Below are 17,441 nucleotides of genomic sequence, written 5' to 3'. Positions count from 1 at the left end.
AAAATATTCTGTGGCATACTTGCTCAGGCCTGATGGCACACCAATGTGCCGCGGCAGAGCAGTTGGAAAACACTGATGTAGGGTGATCTGTCGGTACTATAGAGAGGGGGAATGTGACGGAGGTGTGTCTTCTTGTGTGCGGTGCTGTAAATGTTTTGTTGGTGCCGCTGGTGCCGAGGCTGTCTGTTCTTTCGGTACAGTGGTCGGAACCATGGATTTTATCTTTTCCCTCACCAGTGCTGATGGGGGCAACGGTGCAGACGGCGGTGCCAAAGGCGGTATACATATTGGTGTAGGTTTCAGCACCGACTTAGCTGGTGTCGAAGGTGCCGTAGCAGATGTCGGTTTGCAGCCCGGTGCTGATGCATTCTTGGTGCCGATGGTACCAGAAGTAGTAGGCACCGTAACCGAACTCTCCCGTGAGGTAGATAATACGGGAGGTAGAGACCTGGCTGGAGATGTTAAGTTTTGGAGCGTCTCTAACAGGCCAGGTCGTGGCTCTTTTCCTTTTTACGTTGACGGTTTGAACCATAGTGCTGCTCTTTTCTCCAGTATCAGATTCCGAGGTAGGCTGCAAGGACTTTTCCATAAGGATAAATTTGAGGCAGAGATCTCTATCTCGCCTGGTTTGGGCTTTGAGTTTGGCGCAGTGCGTGCACTTGGAAGGGATGTGTTCCTCTTCAAGGCACCCGACGCAGAGAGCATGTCCGTCAGAGACCGAAATTGCTTCCTTGCAGGACTCGCATCCCTTAAATCCTGATGATCCAGATATCTCTAAGGTTAAGGGAAGATGCTTTTTCCCTTTATGTCTAACTTAAACTAGAACAGTTTAAAAAACCAAAAAGCCTATCTAATTTGACTAACTTATTCTATGACTAAAAACTATGACTGAGTTAACTAATTTTTTAAAACTTTTATCCTAGGAGGAAAGGGATGCTGCGGAGCTGTCTCTCGGGTCGGGGATGATTGAGAAGGAACTGAGGGGGTCGGGCTGGGCGGTTAGGGCGCCAACAGCGCTGAGAGACACCCTCGGCACATGGGTGGCCCATATAGGCCCTGCTGCAAAAATCTCCAATCAACGGCACCAGGACGCACCGACACCTGAAGTGGAGCACCCACAGGGACATCACTCGAAGAAGAAAAAATGTTAATTTGTTTTAAATAGGATTAGACAATTCTCTGGAACAGTCAGACTACGCGTTTTCATATCGGTTATACAATGAACAGTCACAACTTCTGTTTACAAAACATAGCTTTAATTATATACATGTGCTTCAATCAAGTTTCAAATAGAATTCATGAAGTACCAGTGTTTTACTATATATGCGGTTTTTGAAATAGCATTACAATATGCATTTAAGTTTTGAAATAACTATTTATTGCTAATATATCTTAATACTTGTTAACTTGAGCAAGTGTTAGCCAACTTCATCTATTAATATTCACAAGTTATTCTTTAGTGCACATATGCTTTCATATGAGTTACAGGTATTTTAAATGTAGAGTTTATACAGAGAGGCTATGTCCACACTACAGGAGCTACAGCAACACAGATACAGTACTGCAGCTGTGCCACTGTAATGCCATAGGGTAGATGGTTCCTACAGCGACAGAAGGGGTTTTCCAGAAGAATTCTGCTGTCAATTTAGCTGCATCTATACTGGGGTTTAGGGTGGCAAAACTAGTGCTCAGGTGTGTGAGTTTTTCCACACCTTCTATGTGACACAGCTAGGTTGATCTAATTTTTAAATGTAGGCAAGGCCAGAGTTTCACTCTTTCCGTATGTAAGCGCTGTCCTTAAAGGTTACAGAATGAGCAGATGTCCTACTGAGGTAAAGCCTTTATATGAAGCATTGCTCAAGGCAAAAGGATGTAATGGGCTCACTAATAAAACTTGATATGTTTGCTAACTAATAAGTAATCAAAGGTGCAGTTCTAAGTCTTCCCTCTCAGTTTTAAAATGAACACGAAAAGATGTTCATTTAAATGATCCAGCATATCTACTAGTTCTGCTGCAGTCAGACCAAGATATTTTAGTGTGGGGATTCAATTGTGACCCACTGAGACCACGTACACTGAAGAATTTGATGTAAAAAACACATGACACATGCAAGCCTTACAGAATTCCATGCTGTTTGATCCTCACAGTGAATTAAGTGCTTTGGAAAAAGATGCTTGCTCTGTAGATAAGTCAGGCACAGAATGGGCTTCCTTATACTGCCCCCACAACGTAGCTTAAGCCTGGTTAAAAGACACCACCTCCAGAGATGAGAAGGTGGTTTATCATCGGTGTACACAGAATCCTTGGCTTCTCTGCTGAAGCTACTAAAAGGGACACCAATTAAGAGAGAGTTTCTTGTCCAACATAAGATGGATTAAGACCACAGATCACTTCAAATGAGCTAAACAGCTGTCAGAAGGTGGTTTCTACTTTTGGTTATTACTTCCCTGTGTCTCAGTGAACAAGTGGTGAAAGGCTCCAATATTCCATTAATCATCTTCCAGTAACCTTCACAACGCCCTTCACAATGCCATTTTCAAAACAACTCATTGGAGTCCTGAAGCGTTGTACTCCAGTCTAATCTGGATTTATAGAGATTCATTTTTTAAAACAAATTTAACAAACTTCATATCAAATTTAGAGTCTGAAGTTAGAACAACAGTTTACACTTTGGAAGTTAAATTCAAGTTTTTTGAATATCTGACTTTTAGATCAATTTGCTACACATAACTCCTTGTGTTCATTATAAAATAACTAGCTTTTGTAATTCTTGCATCATCAGTTCAGTATAAGCCATAATATAAGAAAAGTTACAGTGCATCAGTCTGAATTTAGGCTAGTCCATTTTGAAAAGGTAACTACCTAACCTGAAAACAATGGGATAGATAGGAAGAATGAACTTAGATGAACAAAATGTTATATTACAAGTCTAATCATATCAGACCAAGGTCTTTATTGGAGTTTCACAAGACAGTTTAATATATAAATAGTATTTTTTACTTCTGCAAGACAGAAGAATCTTGTATAAGACTTTCTCAGCTTGTGATAATGCATTCTGAGCTATATGACTGAGATATTAGTTCAGGTTGAATGTGTTGTATATTAGAAGTTCCTGGAAGAGAACATGAGGACCTCAGCACCAAAAAATGTTTGGTTTTGTTTGAGCCATCTGAATAATTATTTACCACTCTTCTGCTATAATATAAAAAGCTGCAGATATATAGCACTTATCAGAAGTTCCCAAAGGCAAAAATCAGTCTCTTTAGTCACTAAATGAAGATTCACTGTCAGAACTTCCTTCTGCATTCACTTCATCTCCCCAAGCAGGCACTAAGGCATCTGGTGTTCTACAAGTGAAGAGAAACATTATAATTTTATTAAATTCCAGGAAAAAATATGATCAAAATATTATTGGTTTATTTAGCAGCTTTCACCATAAATGTTCAAGCATTTAGAAACAATAAAACTTGAGTTTACAATCTAAGATATAAAAATATATTGGGTTGGAACCACTTCATCTGCAATTGAACTGTAACTTCAGAGCTTGCAGTCCACTGGATTTTAAGACCCAATAGAGTTCAGTTTGGAGGCACATTAAGAGATTATCAGAAAATTCCTTAGTCACTAAAAGAAGTTTGATTCACAGCTAAAGAGAAAGTTGAAAGCAGACAGTACTGATTAATCCAAATTCTTGTAAAACCTTGGAAGTTTCAGGGCCATTACAGAATGGAACTTGCTGTGCACCATTAAGCAGTGTAAACAGTACATGACAGAAAGTGCATATGGTATCCAAGTAAAAACAGCAGGGATAATTTTACGTAGGCAAAAAACAATTACTCAGACTGCAATTTGGCTAAGATACCAGGACTGAAAATCTGACTTGCAGAAAGTCACAGGATCTTCAGTGACAACAAGTGGTCAGGACTCTTGCATTTACTCTGAAATACAGGGGGTACTGTACTCTTAGATATGCTAACAACATGCCAGGATGTTTGTTCTGTATCAGTTATGGGGAAAGTGGGCCACCTAATGAATCACTAGTACCACTTCCTGAAGAACCTGGTTTTTCTTGGAGGTCCCCCAACCACGTATTTCCCAGGCTTAATCCTGCTTAGTTTGTGAAATGTGACAAAGAGCCTGATGTGGCATCACTCCCAGTACAATTTGACATGAAGTGTGTACACAGGGATGGAAGGGACCTATATTTGAGGATAGTGGAAGGTTCAGATTAACAAAATCTAACTTCTCAGTTCATAGTTAATTGCCACCTGCAATAAGATACATCATTAAATATAGTATCTGACATCATGACTGCCAAGCCAGCCATGCTGTAGTATCCCGTAGCTAGTGGTCATCTCCCAACACCTGCCAAAGGGAGGTGCTTTCCAGCCTCAATTTTGCACATTTAAATCCACCTGAATTAATTTGATTTAGATGCCTATACTGAAGCACTTGATGTATTGTAGTCCTACAAGGACACACAAAGAGAGCTTCTGCTTTCACATGCAAACCCCATACAAACGGCACCTCTCTGAATTTTTCCTTATTACCATGGCAATGCAAGACATGCAAGCACTGCAGCAATTTGATCTGGAGAGACCATTTAGGAGGATCACAGACAAGATTAGGACAATAATGGTTAATCTCTCAAGTCCAAAAAATACAGGAGAGGACAAAATAGGATGTGTAAGAAAGAAAAAATAATGAAGTATGGGAGAAGGAAGGAAGGGAAAGATTCAAAGCTAAGGACAATATGGAATTTTGAAAGCTGCAGGCTAAGGCCAATATTGGACAGAAGAGATGGTAGAGAAGAAAGAGAAACTCCATCCCACTAGAAACAGCATCCCTTTTCAGTCACAGAGAGGAAGCGCTGCCGCCTTCAGAAAAATCACTTCAGACACTAGGAAGCAGCATGGAGAGAGACTAGATCATTTGACTCCTGGTACGAAAATGGAAGAAAATGCCATGGTACCTTTTCAAAGGGGAAAAGGAGTAAGAGAAAAGGCTAGGCCAGGCCAGGCCAAGCCAGGCCAAGCTAAAGATTTAGCATCAGTATTCCGAACTGCCATGCAGGAGGTCAGTTAGATTTCCATGGTCCTGGGAATGAGCCTCACTTCTCTAATCCCTTCTTGTGGATGGATGGAGGGGTGAGAAAGAAGGGAAGACTGCCTGTTTTGGTACTGAAATGCTTTCAAGTTGCACCTGTTTTTCAAAACAAATTTTTCCCATGAGGAATCCTTGTAGTTCTTGCTTGTAATTCTGAAAGCAAACATTTACCCTGCCAAATAATTAGTTTGTTTTGTACAGGTAGGTTATCTAGAGATTTCCACAACAACAATTTAAAAACAATCTGCATGAATTTTATTACTTTGCAGAATCTTGAAAGAGGGGTTGAAGTTGATCCCAAACTACGTATATTTCTTTCCCAGAATTTTCAAAATCAAAACAAGCCAATATCAGCTACATATTTTAGAAGTTCAAACATATTTCTTATTTTAACTGGCAGCCTTCTATAGTTCACTATTAGAATCCTGTACCATACACCTAGACACGAAAGAGGAGCATTTACAGAAAATCAGTAACAGTAGTAACATTTTAAGAGAAAAAAAGTGCCTAGGATTTTTCAGCAAGGTTTTGCTAACTTCTACCTTGCATTTCTGCTGTATGTTTCCTTATTTGACAGTCTTCCTGATCAGACCAGTGTGTAGTATTTAAGTAGTTATTCCTAAAGAGACAATCTTTAGTTACCTTATTAAAAGAAAGTTGTTTTGAACAGCATCTTCTGAAACAAAGGTATGTAATACAGCTGGTCCAAAATTTTGTCAAAAATGTAATTTCATCAAAACTGAAAATGTTGTAAAACTGTCTATTTTTATGAAAAAAAATTAAAATGATTAAAAAGAATTGTATTTTGTCCGGTTACCATTTTGTGCCAACTAGCATTATTCTGAGTTTTCTGTTTTGTTACAACTTTTTCTGTAGTTGATCACGTTGCCCTGTGTGTTCACTGATTGGCTGACTGCACAGTTTCTGACTGGTGCAGTTTAGCCACTTGCCTCCTCTCCTTTTGTGACCGAGAGTTTAGTTATATTTGCTTGGTGCCATGCCTCCAGGAAAAGGCTGACTACTTTTTGCATCAACAGCTTTCTGAGACGATTCCCCCAGCACAGTAGGTTACAAGAATTCTCTCTCTGAGCCCTGTACCTGTGGTGATTCTACTTCTGTTAGAGGCAGACTTTTTAAATTCATGGATTTCACCTCACCCCCATACAGTTCAAGCAACTGTATCAGAGTTGTAAGCTGAAACTGTTGTTACTGTTCTAACTGTAAGCAGAGTCTGTGTTAGGGATCTATTCTTCCAGAGTGCACTTTCCAGTACTAAATAGGCAGGCTTCCAGAAATAGTCTAGACTAGAGAAACTCCGCAGCACACGCTGTTTGAAGTGAAGGTACGGGAACCAACAATGTCCACTTTGCCCAAGGCACACAGCTCTCCTGAATGGGAATATTTCCCTGGGGCACAGCTGACCAATCAGCACGGATGGTAGTGCTGATGCTGATAAGATTAGTGGCACACTTCCATTTAGTCCAGCACCACATGAAGTTGTTCTGGTAAAGGCTGAGAGACAACAGCAAGCCACTGGCCAGAGATTATCAGCTCCCTCTAAAAATCTGTTCCATTGTTTCACTTCCAGAAAGGATGTGGTTGGTACTGGTAGTCTCAGCTCCCTGGTGGGGAAGGGTGAGGGAAGAGGTCACTACCTCCATCTCTGCTTGACATGGCTTTTGGTGGGAACTCCAGGGGGGAAGGTTGTGTTCCCACACTGCATTTTCCTTGGCAGCAGCAGTCATCACGAGCTATAATCCTCCAACCTCTTTCTGCAAAATGCAAATAGGCAGCTGCACTGTAGATTTAGGAACATTCCCAAATTGATACTGGGGAAAGTACCATGCTATTTGCCAGCTCTGCAAACAGAAGGGAGTCTGGGTTGTGATCCAGCTAGCTCAGGACTTGGAGAAAAGCAAGGCACTGTGTCTACTACAGAGTAGATGTTGACTGTGACACCACCAATGCTTTCCACAACTTTGTCAACTAAGTCCTGCATCACCATTCAACAGACCCTCATGGAGTGCAGGGGGCAAAAATATGAACGCAACAGTGAAATTGATCAGAGAATGTGGGAGGATACTGGCGGTGGATATGCTTCCTTCTTCCCACATGAAGGATGAGGGCTTCTGATGCTTTGTGGCCACAGCTGCCTCCAGTTGGCAGATCCTAGCTGCTCTTATTTTGCATAAAAGGTAGTGCAAGATCTCAGTGCTGCTATGAGAAGTGCAGTACACCTTGGCCTGGGTAAGTGCGAAGGTGGGAGCATGAATATGTGGATCAGTGGTCAGACAACACTATGTCTCTTACAGTTCGCTGAGTGAGCAGCAGGAAAGACTAGCTATAGCACCCAGCAACTTGAACATTCTCAATCAATGGCAAGCCACGCTTGGCATGCCTGGATTTGAAAAACAGCACAACTCCCAGAACATTTTGGACAAACTATGTGCTGTCAGGAATGTTTACAGCCCCTCAATCTCTTTGCTGGGTTTCAGCACAAAGGCAGTGCATGATGGCAAATTCACATGTCCCTTGCCTTGCTCACTGCCTCAGGCTAGTTAAGAGAGAATTTCTGGAGGGGGACACAGAGGTGCAGGCACTGCTGTCAACAGCCAGGAATCTTTGTGGCCACTTCAGCTATCCCATGCAGCACACCACACCTTAGAGAGCTGCAGGAGTCACTCAAACATCCATGCCATCAGATGAAGCAGGTTACCAGGAGAAAGAACGGTTACTTCCTCGTAACTCTTGTTCTTCGAGATGTGTTGCTCATATCTATTCCCAATTAGGTGTGTGCGTGCCACATGCACTGGTTCCGGAAATTTTTCCCCAGTGGACATGTATGCACTCACGTATAGGCACTACCAGCTCCCCCTCTTTCCAGTTCTTTCTTGGTGGAACTCTGACAGAGGGGAAGGAGTGTGGGTTATGGAATGGACATGAGCAACACATCTCGAAGAACAACAGTTATGAGGTAAGTAACCGTTCTTTCTTCGAGTGCTTGCTCACATCCATTCCCAATTAGGTGACTTACCAGCAGTATCCTTGGAGGCAAGCAGGAGTTCATGGACATGATGCTTGTAGCACTGCTCTGCCGAAGCCAGCATCGTCCCGAGTTTGCTGCGTGATGGCATAGTGGGACGCAAAGGTATGTACTGATGACCAGGTAGCGGCTTAGTAGATGTTCTCTATTGGGATGTGTGCCTGAAAGGCGGCTTAGGACGTCTGGACCCTTGTTGAGTGGGCAGTTAAGGATGTTGGTGGCGTGACCACTGCCTGCTCATAACAAGCTCGAATACAGGCTCTGATCCACGTCGAGATTCGTTGTGATGACACTGGCAGTCCTTTCATCTGGTCGGCAATCGCAATGAAGAGCTGTACGGAACGTGGAAGAGTTTGGTTCTCTCGACGTAGAAAGCTAGAACTCTTCAACTATGTATACTTATAAACAAAGAAACCACTAGGTTTGAAAGACTTGTTTGCGCTGCTGCTAGGTGCTGTATAGATACACACCTTTCACTCCCCCCCAATCATGTACTTAACTTTGGTTTTTTAAAAGTGCTATGAAAATAGCAACAGGTTTTACATCATATCTGGTTTGTTTACTGTTGTTTCATGTTCATAGAAACCTTCTCTGCAAGATTTTTCATAATCTCTCGCTCCCATCTGCTCTGGCTCTTATTTCAGTGTAGCAGTCACAGTGAGAATGGCTGGAGTATATGCATGGGGTATTTGCATGGATCCTAAAGAGGTGTACTGGGAAGATTTTGGTGTAACCAGATCCACAAATCAATATCAGAAGTTAGGATGTTTGCTGGAACAGTTACCTTGTTGTGTTTACATAGTTTAACTCCTTCACACAAATAGGATGTTGGCCCAGCACTCTACAGTGCATGCTTGTTGAAAGTTCTTCCTGCATAGATCACATGGTCACTGGAGAACATAAGCCTTTCCATTTTTCCCTGGGAGGGAGTAGAAGTTTTGGATAAAAAAAAAGTTTTCTATTTATTGTTTTGGAAAACAGTTTCCTATATAAAACTGCTTTGTTGTGTAGGTGCCTAGTATAACACATGTAAGCGTATACAATGTGGGGAGGGAGTCAGCATGGGTAGCAGTGTTATAGGTCCCAATCCTCCAGTAACAAAGACACAGTACAAGTAATAACAAGCTAAAGGTTAAAGGAGGGCCCCTTCATTCTTACTCCTCCTCCACAGATGGGATCTCTTCCCCATCTGCCCAACTCTGTCATCTCACACTCCTCCCTTCCATCTCCCATTCTTGAGTTCTCCTGTTTTCAGAACTTAACTTCCCTCTCGCCTTCCTTCAGTGCTCTGAATGATGCAGTGAAATTCAAATCAAAATGGACATGAGGGCATTTCCTGTTCTGGCTCATAAAAGGGCATAACATTTCATTTCACTACTTGACAAGAAACATGTCGAAAACAAAACATTTCAGTTTTCAATTTTCAGAATTTCTGCTCTTTGAAACAGTTAAAAAATTTTGCCTTCTCATCCTGAATCGGGATGTGTGATGGAGTGCTGGGTAAAAACAGCTGTACCAGCACTCTGGTTACTGGATCACCAATTAAATTGCCCTGGAGTAAATCTGAGGGGCAAAGCTGTGCTCGATTGATAAACTGGGATACGCGGAGGACAGCCCAAAGGGCTAATTAGCCAATTGGGCCCAAAAGCAGAAAAAGGACAGGAAGGAAGGGCTTGGAGGGGAAGAGAGACAGGTAGACTTTTGAGAGTCAGAGCCCAGAGAGATGTCTCGGGGGGAAGATACCTTCTGTCTGCCCACCTTCTTGGCTGTGTGAGCTAAGGACTGTATGCTTGCACATACAGAACGGCACAAATTTATAAAGGTGTCGGGAGAAGAACACTGTAAATAAATTGCACCAGGTGTTTGAGCAAGTCTTTGAGCAGTCTGTGTTTAGAAAAGAAATAGGAGTGGGACGATGCCACCACAGGATGAAACAACATTTTGAAATTGCAAAGCGGGAAATTCAATTTTTTGACCAGTTCTAGCATGTACCACTCCAGAAAGCGAAAAGGGTCCACTGGAAAGGAGAAACAGACTTCCTCATGTCTCAGCTCTTTTCTGTAGATGGACAGGAAAGGTATTTTGAGCTCAGTAGAGTGACCATTACACACAGTGAGGGAAGCTTGCTTACCCAGTACTGCACATTCAGTTTAAGTAAACTTTAACAAAGACTAGACTACAGTAATATTTTAATATTACATTGGTACCTTCTACCCACAAAGTCGAGAAAATCAAAAGATAATATGATCAGAAAAGCATCTTTCTAAAATTGCATCATAGTTTTCAAAATCTTTTCTCCATCAATAACCTTCACATCAAGTTTGTTCCATTCACAGTCAAAACAATTTATAGCTGCTGGCACTGCAAGTTCAAGCCAATGTGAAAGTCAAGTTATGTACATTAGCAAAGTGAAGACACTGGAGACAAATGAGCTGTCCATTCTGTTGACCATGCATGAGGGAGAACAGAATACAGCTTGCTCTACTGTGCTAGTAGTTTGCAAGCGAAGTACAAAGATTTGAATAAAATACGTAGGAAAGAAAACATTCCACCTTTCTGATCTTGACCATTCTTTGCATAGTGGCTGCCATGTTACATAAAATTATTGCAACAGCCGCTTTTAGAAAAGTTTTCAAAACTTGTTTTTATGCTTACAATTTAGACTCAATGTTACCATAATGAATGCATATTAAAAAACTGTGATGCTTGCAGGTCTGATGGCAGCTCTTGCCCAGGCTGCAGGCACTAGCTAAGAACTGACAAACTAACAGCTGGAGATCAGACCAGGTCTCCTGTATGTTACTTTAACTCAAAATATGTATTAGTCTTCTAAGAACGTATTTAGTGTTTAGGCTATGAAATGCTTGTAGGTTGCTGCATGCACTAATCTCACTTGTAATATCAATATTCCATTCTATAAGAAATTATGTACATTTTACTTTATAACTTTGAAAATGTTTGCTCTGCACTTGTGAACTGAGGCACAGGAATCGTCCCCTCACCTATCCAAGAAAGATTATCAAAATCAGATGGACCATCAAGGAATGTAGCGATAACAAGGACTGGTTAATGGCCCTATCGCACCTTGGAAATGCTATATGCAAGGAAGTTTTCCTGTGGACTTGGAAGCTGAATGAAGGAAATAAAACAAAGTCACAGGAAAATTTTCCTTGTCTTCACTGTTTGAACTCTCATAGGGTCAGACTCCCCAAATTAAAGCCAGAGATCCCCCTAGGTCTGCCCTGAAAGACACTTCAAACTGACAGATCGCTACAACTCTGTCACTCTTAGAATTCAGACAACTCATTTTGTGTGTGTGTGTGTTTGCTTGCTTTAAGTTGTAAAAAAACCTTTTCCGACTTAATAAATCTTTAGATAGGTTATTACAGAATTGACTACAGGCATTGTCTTTGATGTAAGATCTAGAGTACCAATTGATGTGGGGCAGTGGTTCTCAACCTATTTACCTTTGCGGGCCACACATGCAGCTGTGTGTGTGGATGTGGCCCACATAAAACAATACACACACCCACACCCTCTATGGCCCTGAGGATATCACATGGGCTGCAGCTGTGTGCTGAGTACGCCGCAAACAGCTGGCAGGCTGCAGGTTGAAAAATCACTCATCTGGTAAGTAACTAGTCTCTTGGGATGGAAGCAACCTGAATATGGTGTGATTTTTGGCATGACCATTTATCACTATGCCCAGTTTGTTGTGGTGGCAAGATAGACGGGAGAGTAAGGGGACTGTCTGTGACTCCATGGTAAGACTGTTATAGTGAGTTCACATTTGCTACTGGTTCCGTAAAAATCTAATTATAGAACATACCACCATTTTGGGGTGTCAGCCTTGTTTTTGACAGTCTGCCCTGAGGTAGGCACTCTAGTCATGAGCCACTCCAGACAGCTTGATAGAAACCTTTATGTACGTAGCACTCCAGCCCTTGTATAAAGATAGACGAGTTACTTACTCAAGGAGATCTGGATCTAGCCCCTCAGAAATCATTTTGTTTCTTATTGCCATTACAGGAACACCCTGAAAGGGAGAAAAAAGTGTTTAAGTGGCATGCTACTATTAACCAAAAAGTGAAAGTCTATTGGAACAAATAGACTCTACAGTTGTTTTAGACAAAGATCACTTGCAATGCTTTGCTGTGCTGACTGAACCATATCACTGCTGTTGAATAAGTGTATGGAAACTATCTGGCTACGGTGACAGCTGGATCAAGATGGCAAATGCTGACCATTTTAAGCTTCTGAGGGATTTCTCTAGTTAACCAGGGAATGCGGAGGGTGATTTGCATTTACAATGGTAGGCATCAGTAATATAGCTGATACCGTGAATATAATAAACATCCACAAAAAATGTGGCATTAACAAGACACTTTCTAAACTTCATTGTTTAACCATTTGCTTTTTGCTACATCCCATTCCTCATCTGTATACTGGCTGTTCAGATTGTAACCCCCCCTTGGGAGCGGAGTCAGTCATTTTACTGTTTCTAAAGTGCTCTAAGGCCCTGATCCTATACACACATGACTTTACTCACATGAGTAAAATTATACACACGCATGTGTAACTTTATGTCCCAATCCTGTATTCATTCTTAATTTACAGCAGATGATGTTCAAGTATTTTTTATCTTACTCTTTCCTGACTTGTTCATTTTTTTGTTACCATCCAATATTATTTAATTCACAAAGACACTGCTTCACCAATATTTTCCCTATGCTTTAAAATTAGATATTCTAATAGGATATGGCCTACAAAAGGGGCAAACTACTTGATACATATGACGTAACCAGATTTGTTTGCACTGAAAGGCTTAAAAGTGAACTTTGCAATTACACATTACGCCAAGAGTAACAAACATACATACTGCTTAACAGTGCAAGGAGTAGGACTGGACATCCTAGGTACCCAATAATTGAACACACTCTTTCAGCCTTTAGGTGGCCCGTCAGGGTGAATTAAAAAAGATGATTTTAAAAAGCTTTTTAAAATGATTTTTTTTATTTAAATTAAATAAAAGTTTGGGTTTTTTTTTTTAAATAAACCTATTAAATTTGACAAAAGGTCAGTATTAAGGCCTACATTTACTAAAATCTACTAAAATAAAATTAAATATATTGTACATATTTGCTACTAAGTTTTAAAGAAAGTCAAACCACTGGTTGAGTGGAAGCCACTGGTGAAGCACTTGGAATCAGAGTTTGCAGAAGTGCTAAACCAGCTTTTTACAGCACCAGCCTCTTCTTAAGTGCAGAGAGACTATTTTCTTCACTTCAGTTTAATGACTAGTTCATTCAAAGTTAAGGAAGTATTGGGAGTTGAAAAAGCAGGAAAACTTGTTTTCTTCTTCTACTCTATGAATAAAAACTAGGTGTGAAGAGGAGATCTACTGGTTCCAAACCTTTTTCATATGAAATAAATATCCTCTAGTAAATCAGTTTTAAATGAAAAACATGTTTTGATAAACTTTTTTTTTTTAATGTATCCAGCACATTTAAGAGTTTTATTTAATACAAAATCAAAATGCTGTTTCTGTGCATTGATTGAATCTGAATATCCATCCAAATAGAGCTTAACACAAAGCACAGGTAAAACGTTAATCTAATAAATAATGCATCATTCAGCATTTTCTAAAAATATAAAAATTGAGAATCTGAATAAATGTAAGTTAAACTATATAATTGCTTAAGTTATGTAGAGATATAGTGTATCCTCCTGGTTATCAAGAAGCAGCACCTAATTTAGTGTAAAGACTATATTTAGTTGCAAACAAACATGTTTTAATGATTACTGATCAATTATAATGCATCCTTTCTTCAGGAAGATAACTAAAAAGTACATATACAAAACATGATTAAAATTGATATTTAAATCAAGATTTCCTGATTGCTGATTTAAATCAATGATATAAGTCAGTCCACATCATGGCCAGTTCAAATCTGGTGCAGTAGGTAGTGGAAAAGTAATATTACGCAATGGCTATTCAATGATTTATAGGCAATGGGACTGAACTAACCCATCATTGCTAGAAATAGTCCCTCCAAAATCAGAGTTAAAATGTTGACCTCTCCAAAAACACTTTACTAGTCCTTTTCCCACCATTGGTCTAGCACTGGTGAAGTTTCACTTTTCGCGACAGAAGTCATCCTAGAGTAGACAGGGTGCAGATGTGGGGGCTTCTAGTTTATTGCACTGAATGAAGCATATGATTACAAACCTTGTGGACAGGTGGCATACGTGTGCATTTGGTGTAAGCAACTCATGGCCCTCAGAGAGAGTATGGGCTGTTGAGAACAGCATGGCTGAACTAGAGGAGCCAAGAAGGACTGAGACAGATATAGAGGAGACTTTCAGGGACATGGTAGAATAGTCTCACCCCTAGTCTGATAGTCTCTGTGCTGTGAGGAAGAGGAAAGTCTGAGGGAAGGAAAACTTCAAACTGGAGCAGAGGGAAACAATCCCATAGTTGGGACCCTCTTTCCAGATGATGTCATGTTATCTTCTCACACTAAAGATACCCCACTAGGGAGAGGAACCCAGTTATTAGGAAGAGTTAGATAATAGTAATGGGGGATTCCAGGAGATCCACAGGGTGAATTGCCTGCTGGGTGCAAAAGCTTGCAGACCGATTAAGACATCTTGATAGACACATGCAGTGCTGGAGAGGAGCTGGTGGTTGTGATACATGTGAATACCAGTGACATAGGTAAAGATAGGAGACCAAATTTAGGCTGCTAGGTAAGAGACTAAAGTCCAGGACCTCCGTGGTAGCATTCTCTGAAATGCTTACAGTTTCACACAAAAGGGCTACTTAGAGAGGCAGAACTACAGAGTCTCAATGCATGGATGAGACAACGGTGTTTAGAGAAAGGATTCAAGTTTATTAGGAACTGGGAAATCTTTTAAAAAATGAGGAGTCTACGCAAGAAGCATAGGCTCCACCTAAACCAAAACAGAACCAGATTGCTGGCATGTACAATTAAGATGTTGTAGATGAGTTTTTAAGCTAAAGGCTGGTGGAGAAAGCCGACAGGTGCAGAGCAGCATACGGCTTGGACAGAGACATCCCTCTGGGAAGGATTTATTAAAGGGGATACTCTATAGTCTCGTAAAGAAAAGAGGATAAAAGTTGATAAAGTACAGGTAGGAACTAAAGAGAAAGTCAAGCAAAAAAAAAAAAAAGCATCCCATTCAATTATATCACAAGAAGACAGACAACTAAATATTGATAAATTTTGTAAGTGCTTATATACAAATGCTGGGTGAACTTGAGTGACTGGTATTAAATGAGATACCAATATAATAGGCATCACAGAAACTTAGTGGAACTACGATAATCAATGGGACGCAGTAATACCAGGGTACAAAATATATAGGAATTACAAAGCAGGTCGCAGTGGTGGGGGAATGGCACTATATGTGAAAGAAAGCAGAGTCAAATATAGCAAAAATCTTTAATGAACTTAACTGTTCCACAGAATCTCTATGGATAGAAATTCCATGCTTGAACAACAAGAGTATAGCAGTAGGAATATAATACCGACCACCTGATCAGGATGGTGACTGAAATGCTCAGGGAAATTAGAGAGGCTACAAAAAGAGAAAAATCCAACAATAATAGGGGATTTCAACTATCCCCATATTGACTGGCTACATATCACCTCAGAATGGGATGCCAAGATAAAATTTCTTGACACCATTAATGACTGCTTCTTGGAGAAGCAAGTCTTGGAACCCACAGGGAGAGAGGTAATTCTTGATTCAGTCCTAAGTGGAGCAGAGGATCTGTTCCAAGATGTGAATATAGCTGAATTGCTCAGTAATAGCAACCATAATGTAATAAAATTTAACATATTTGTGCAGGGGAGAAAATACCAATGAAATGCACCACAGAATCATTTAACTTCAAGAAATGGAACTACATAAAAATGAGGAAGCTAGTTAAACGGAAATCAATAGGAACAGTCACAAGACCGAAATGTGTGCAAGAGGCATGGAAACTATTTAAAAACACCATAATAGAGGCTCAAACTAAATGCAACTCCACATTAAAAAGAACAAAACCAAACCCAAGAGGACCAAAAAAAAAAGCCACCATGGCTAAACAGAGTAAAAGAGGTGGTTAGAGACACAGAGGCATAATTTAAAAATTGAAAGTAGGACCCTACTGAAGAAAATAGAAAGGAGAACAAATGCTGGCAAGTTAAGTATAATAGGCAGGCCAAAAAAGTATTTGAAGAGCAAACAGCAAAAGACAAACTAAGAGCATAAAAAATGTTCAAGTACCTCAGAAGCAGAAAGCCTGCCAAACAGTAAGTGGGGCTACAAGGTGCTAAAGGAGCACTCAAGGAAGATAAAGCCATTGCAGAGAAGCTAAATTAATTCTGTGCATTGGTCTTCACTGCAGAGGATATGGGGGAGATTGCCACACCTGAGGCATTCTTTTTAGGTGACAAATCTGAAGAACTGTCCAAAACTGAAGTGTCAATATAGAAGGTTTAGGAACAAGTTGATAAATTAAAAAGCAATAGGTCACCAGGACCAGATGATATTCACTTAATAGTTCTGAAGGAACTCTAATATGAAATTGTAGAGCTACTAACTGTGGTATGCAACCTATTGCTTAAAATCAGTCTTTGTACCAGATGACAGGATAGCTAATGTGACACTGATTTTTAAAAAAGGCTTCAGAAGTGATCCTGACAAATTACAGAACAGTAAGCCTAACTTCAGTACCAGGCAACTTGGCTGAAACTATAAGAACACAATTATCAGATATGTAGATGAACATGACATGCAGCGGAAGAGTCAACATGGTTTTTGTAAAGGAAAATCATGCCTCACCAATCTATTAGAATTATTTGAGGGTATCAAACAAACACGTGGACAAGGATGATTCAGTCAAGACTTTCAGAAAGCCTTTGACAAGGTATCACACACAAGACTTTTAAGCACAGTAAGAAGTCATGGGTTAAAAGGGAAGGTCCTCTCATGGATCAGTAACTGGTTAAAAGATAGGAAACAAAGGGTAGGAATAAATGGCCAGTTTTTACAGTGGAGAGCAGTAGATAGAGGAATCCCTCAACGATCTGTACTGGGACGACTGCTGTTCAACATTCATAAGTGATCTGGAAAAAAGGGGTAAACAGTGAAGTGGCAAAATTTGCAGATGATTCAAAATTACTCAAGATAGTTAAGTCCAAAGCTGACTGCAAAGACTTACAAAGGGATCTCACAAAACTGGGTGACTGGGAAAGAAAATGGAAGATGAAATTCAAA

The 17,441-nt window shown here is 40.3% G+C and overlaps 1 protein-coding gene across 3 annotated transcripts in view; it reads right to left on the bottom strand.

Annotated features, from left to right (window-relative positions):
* Window positions 1-1,234: 1,234 nt before the first annotated feature.
* The window catches only part of WASHC3 (WASH complex subunit 3), a 38,069-nt gene continuing 21,862 nt past the window's right edge, over window positions 1,235-17,441 (bottom strand). For all 3 annotated transcript variants that reach the window (XM_067536164.1, XM_067536165.1, XM_067536163.1), the window contains exons 6-7: window positions 12,122-12,186; window positions 1,235-3,348 (exon numbers count right to left, since the gene is read on the bottom strand). In XM_067536164.1, coding sequence (XP_067392265.1) covers window positions 3,264-3,348; window positions 12,122-12,186 — 150 coding nt within the window. In that variant the 3' untranslated portion in view covers window positions 1,235-3,263. The remainder of the gene's footprint in view (window positions 3,349-12,121; window positions 12,187-17,441) is intronic.

Source organism: Emydura macquarii, unplaced genomic scaffold (assembly GCF_026122565.2).
Source record: "Emydura macquarii macquarii isolate MOO-44397 ecotype Brisbane River unplaced genomic scaffold, CSIRO-AGI_Emac_v2 contig_3530, whole genome shotgun sequence".
Taxonomy (NCBI): domain Eukaryota; kingdom Metazoa; phylum Chordata; order Testudines; family Chelidae; genus Emydura; species Emydura macquarii.
The sequence above is the reverse complement of the archived record's forward strand: the minus strand, read 5'-3'. Positions and strand labels throughout refer to the sequence as shown.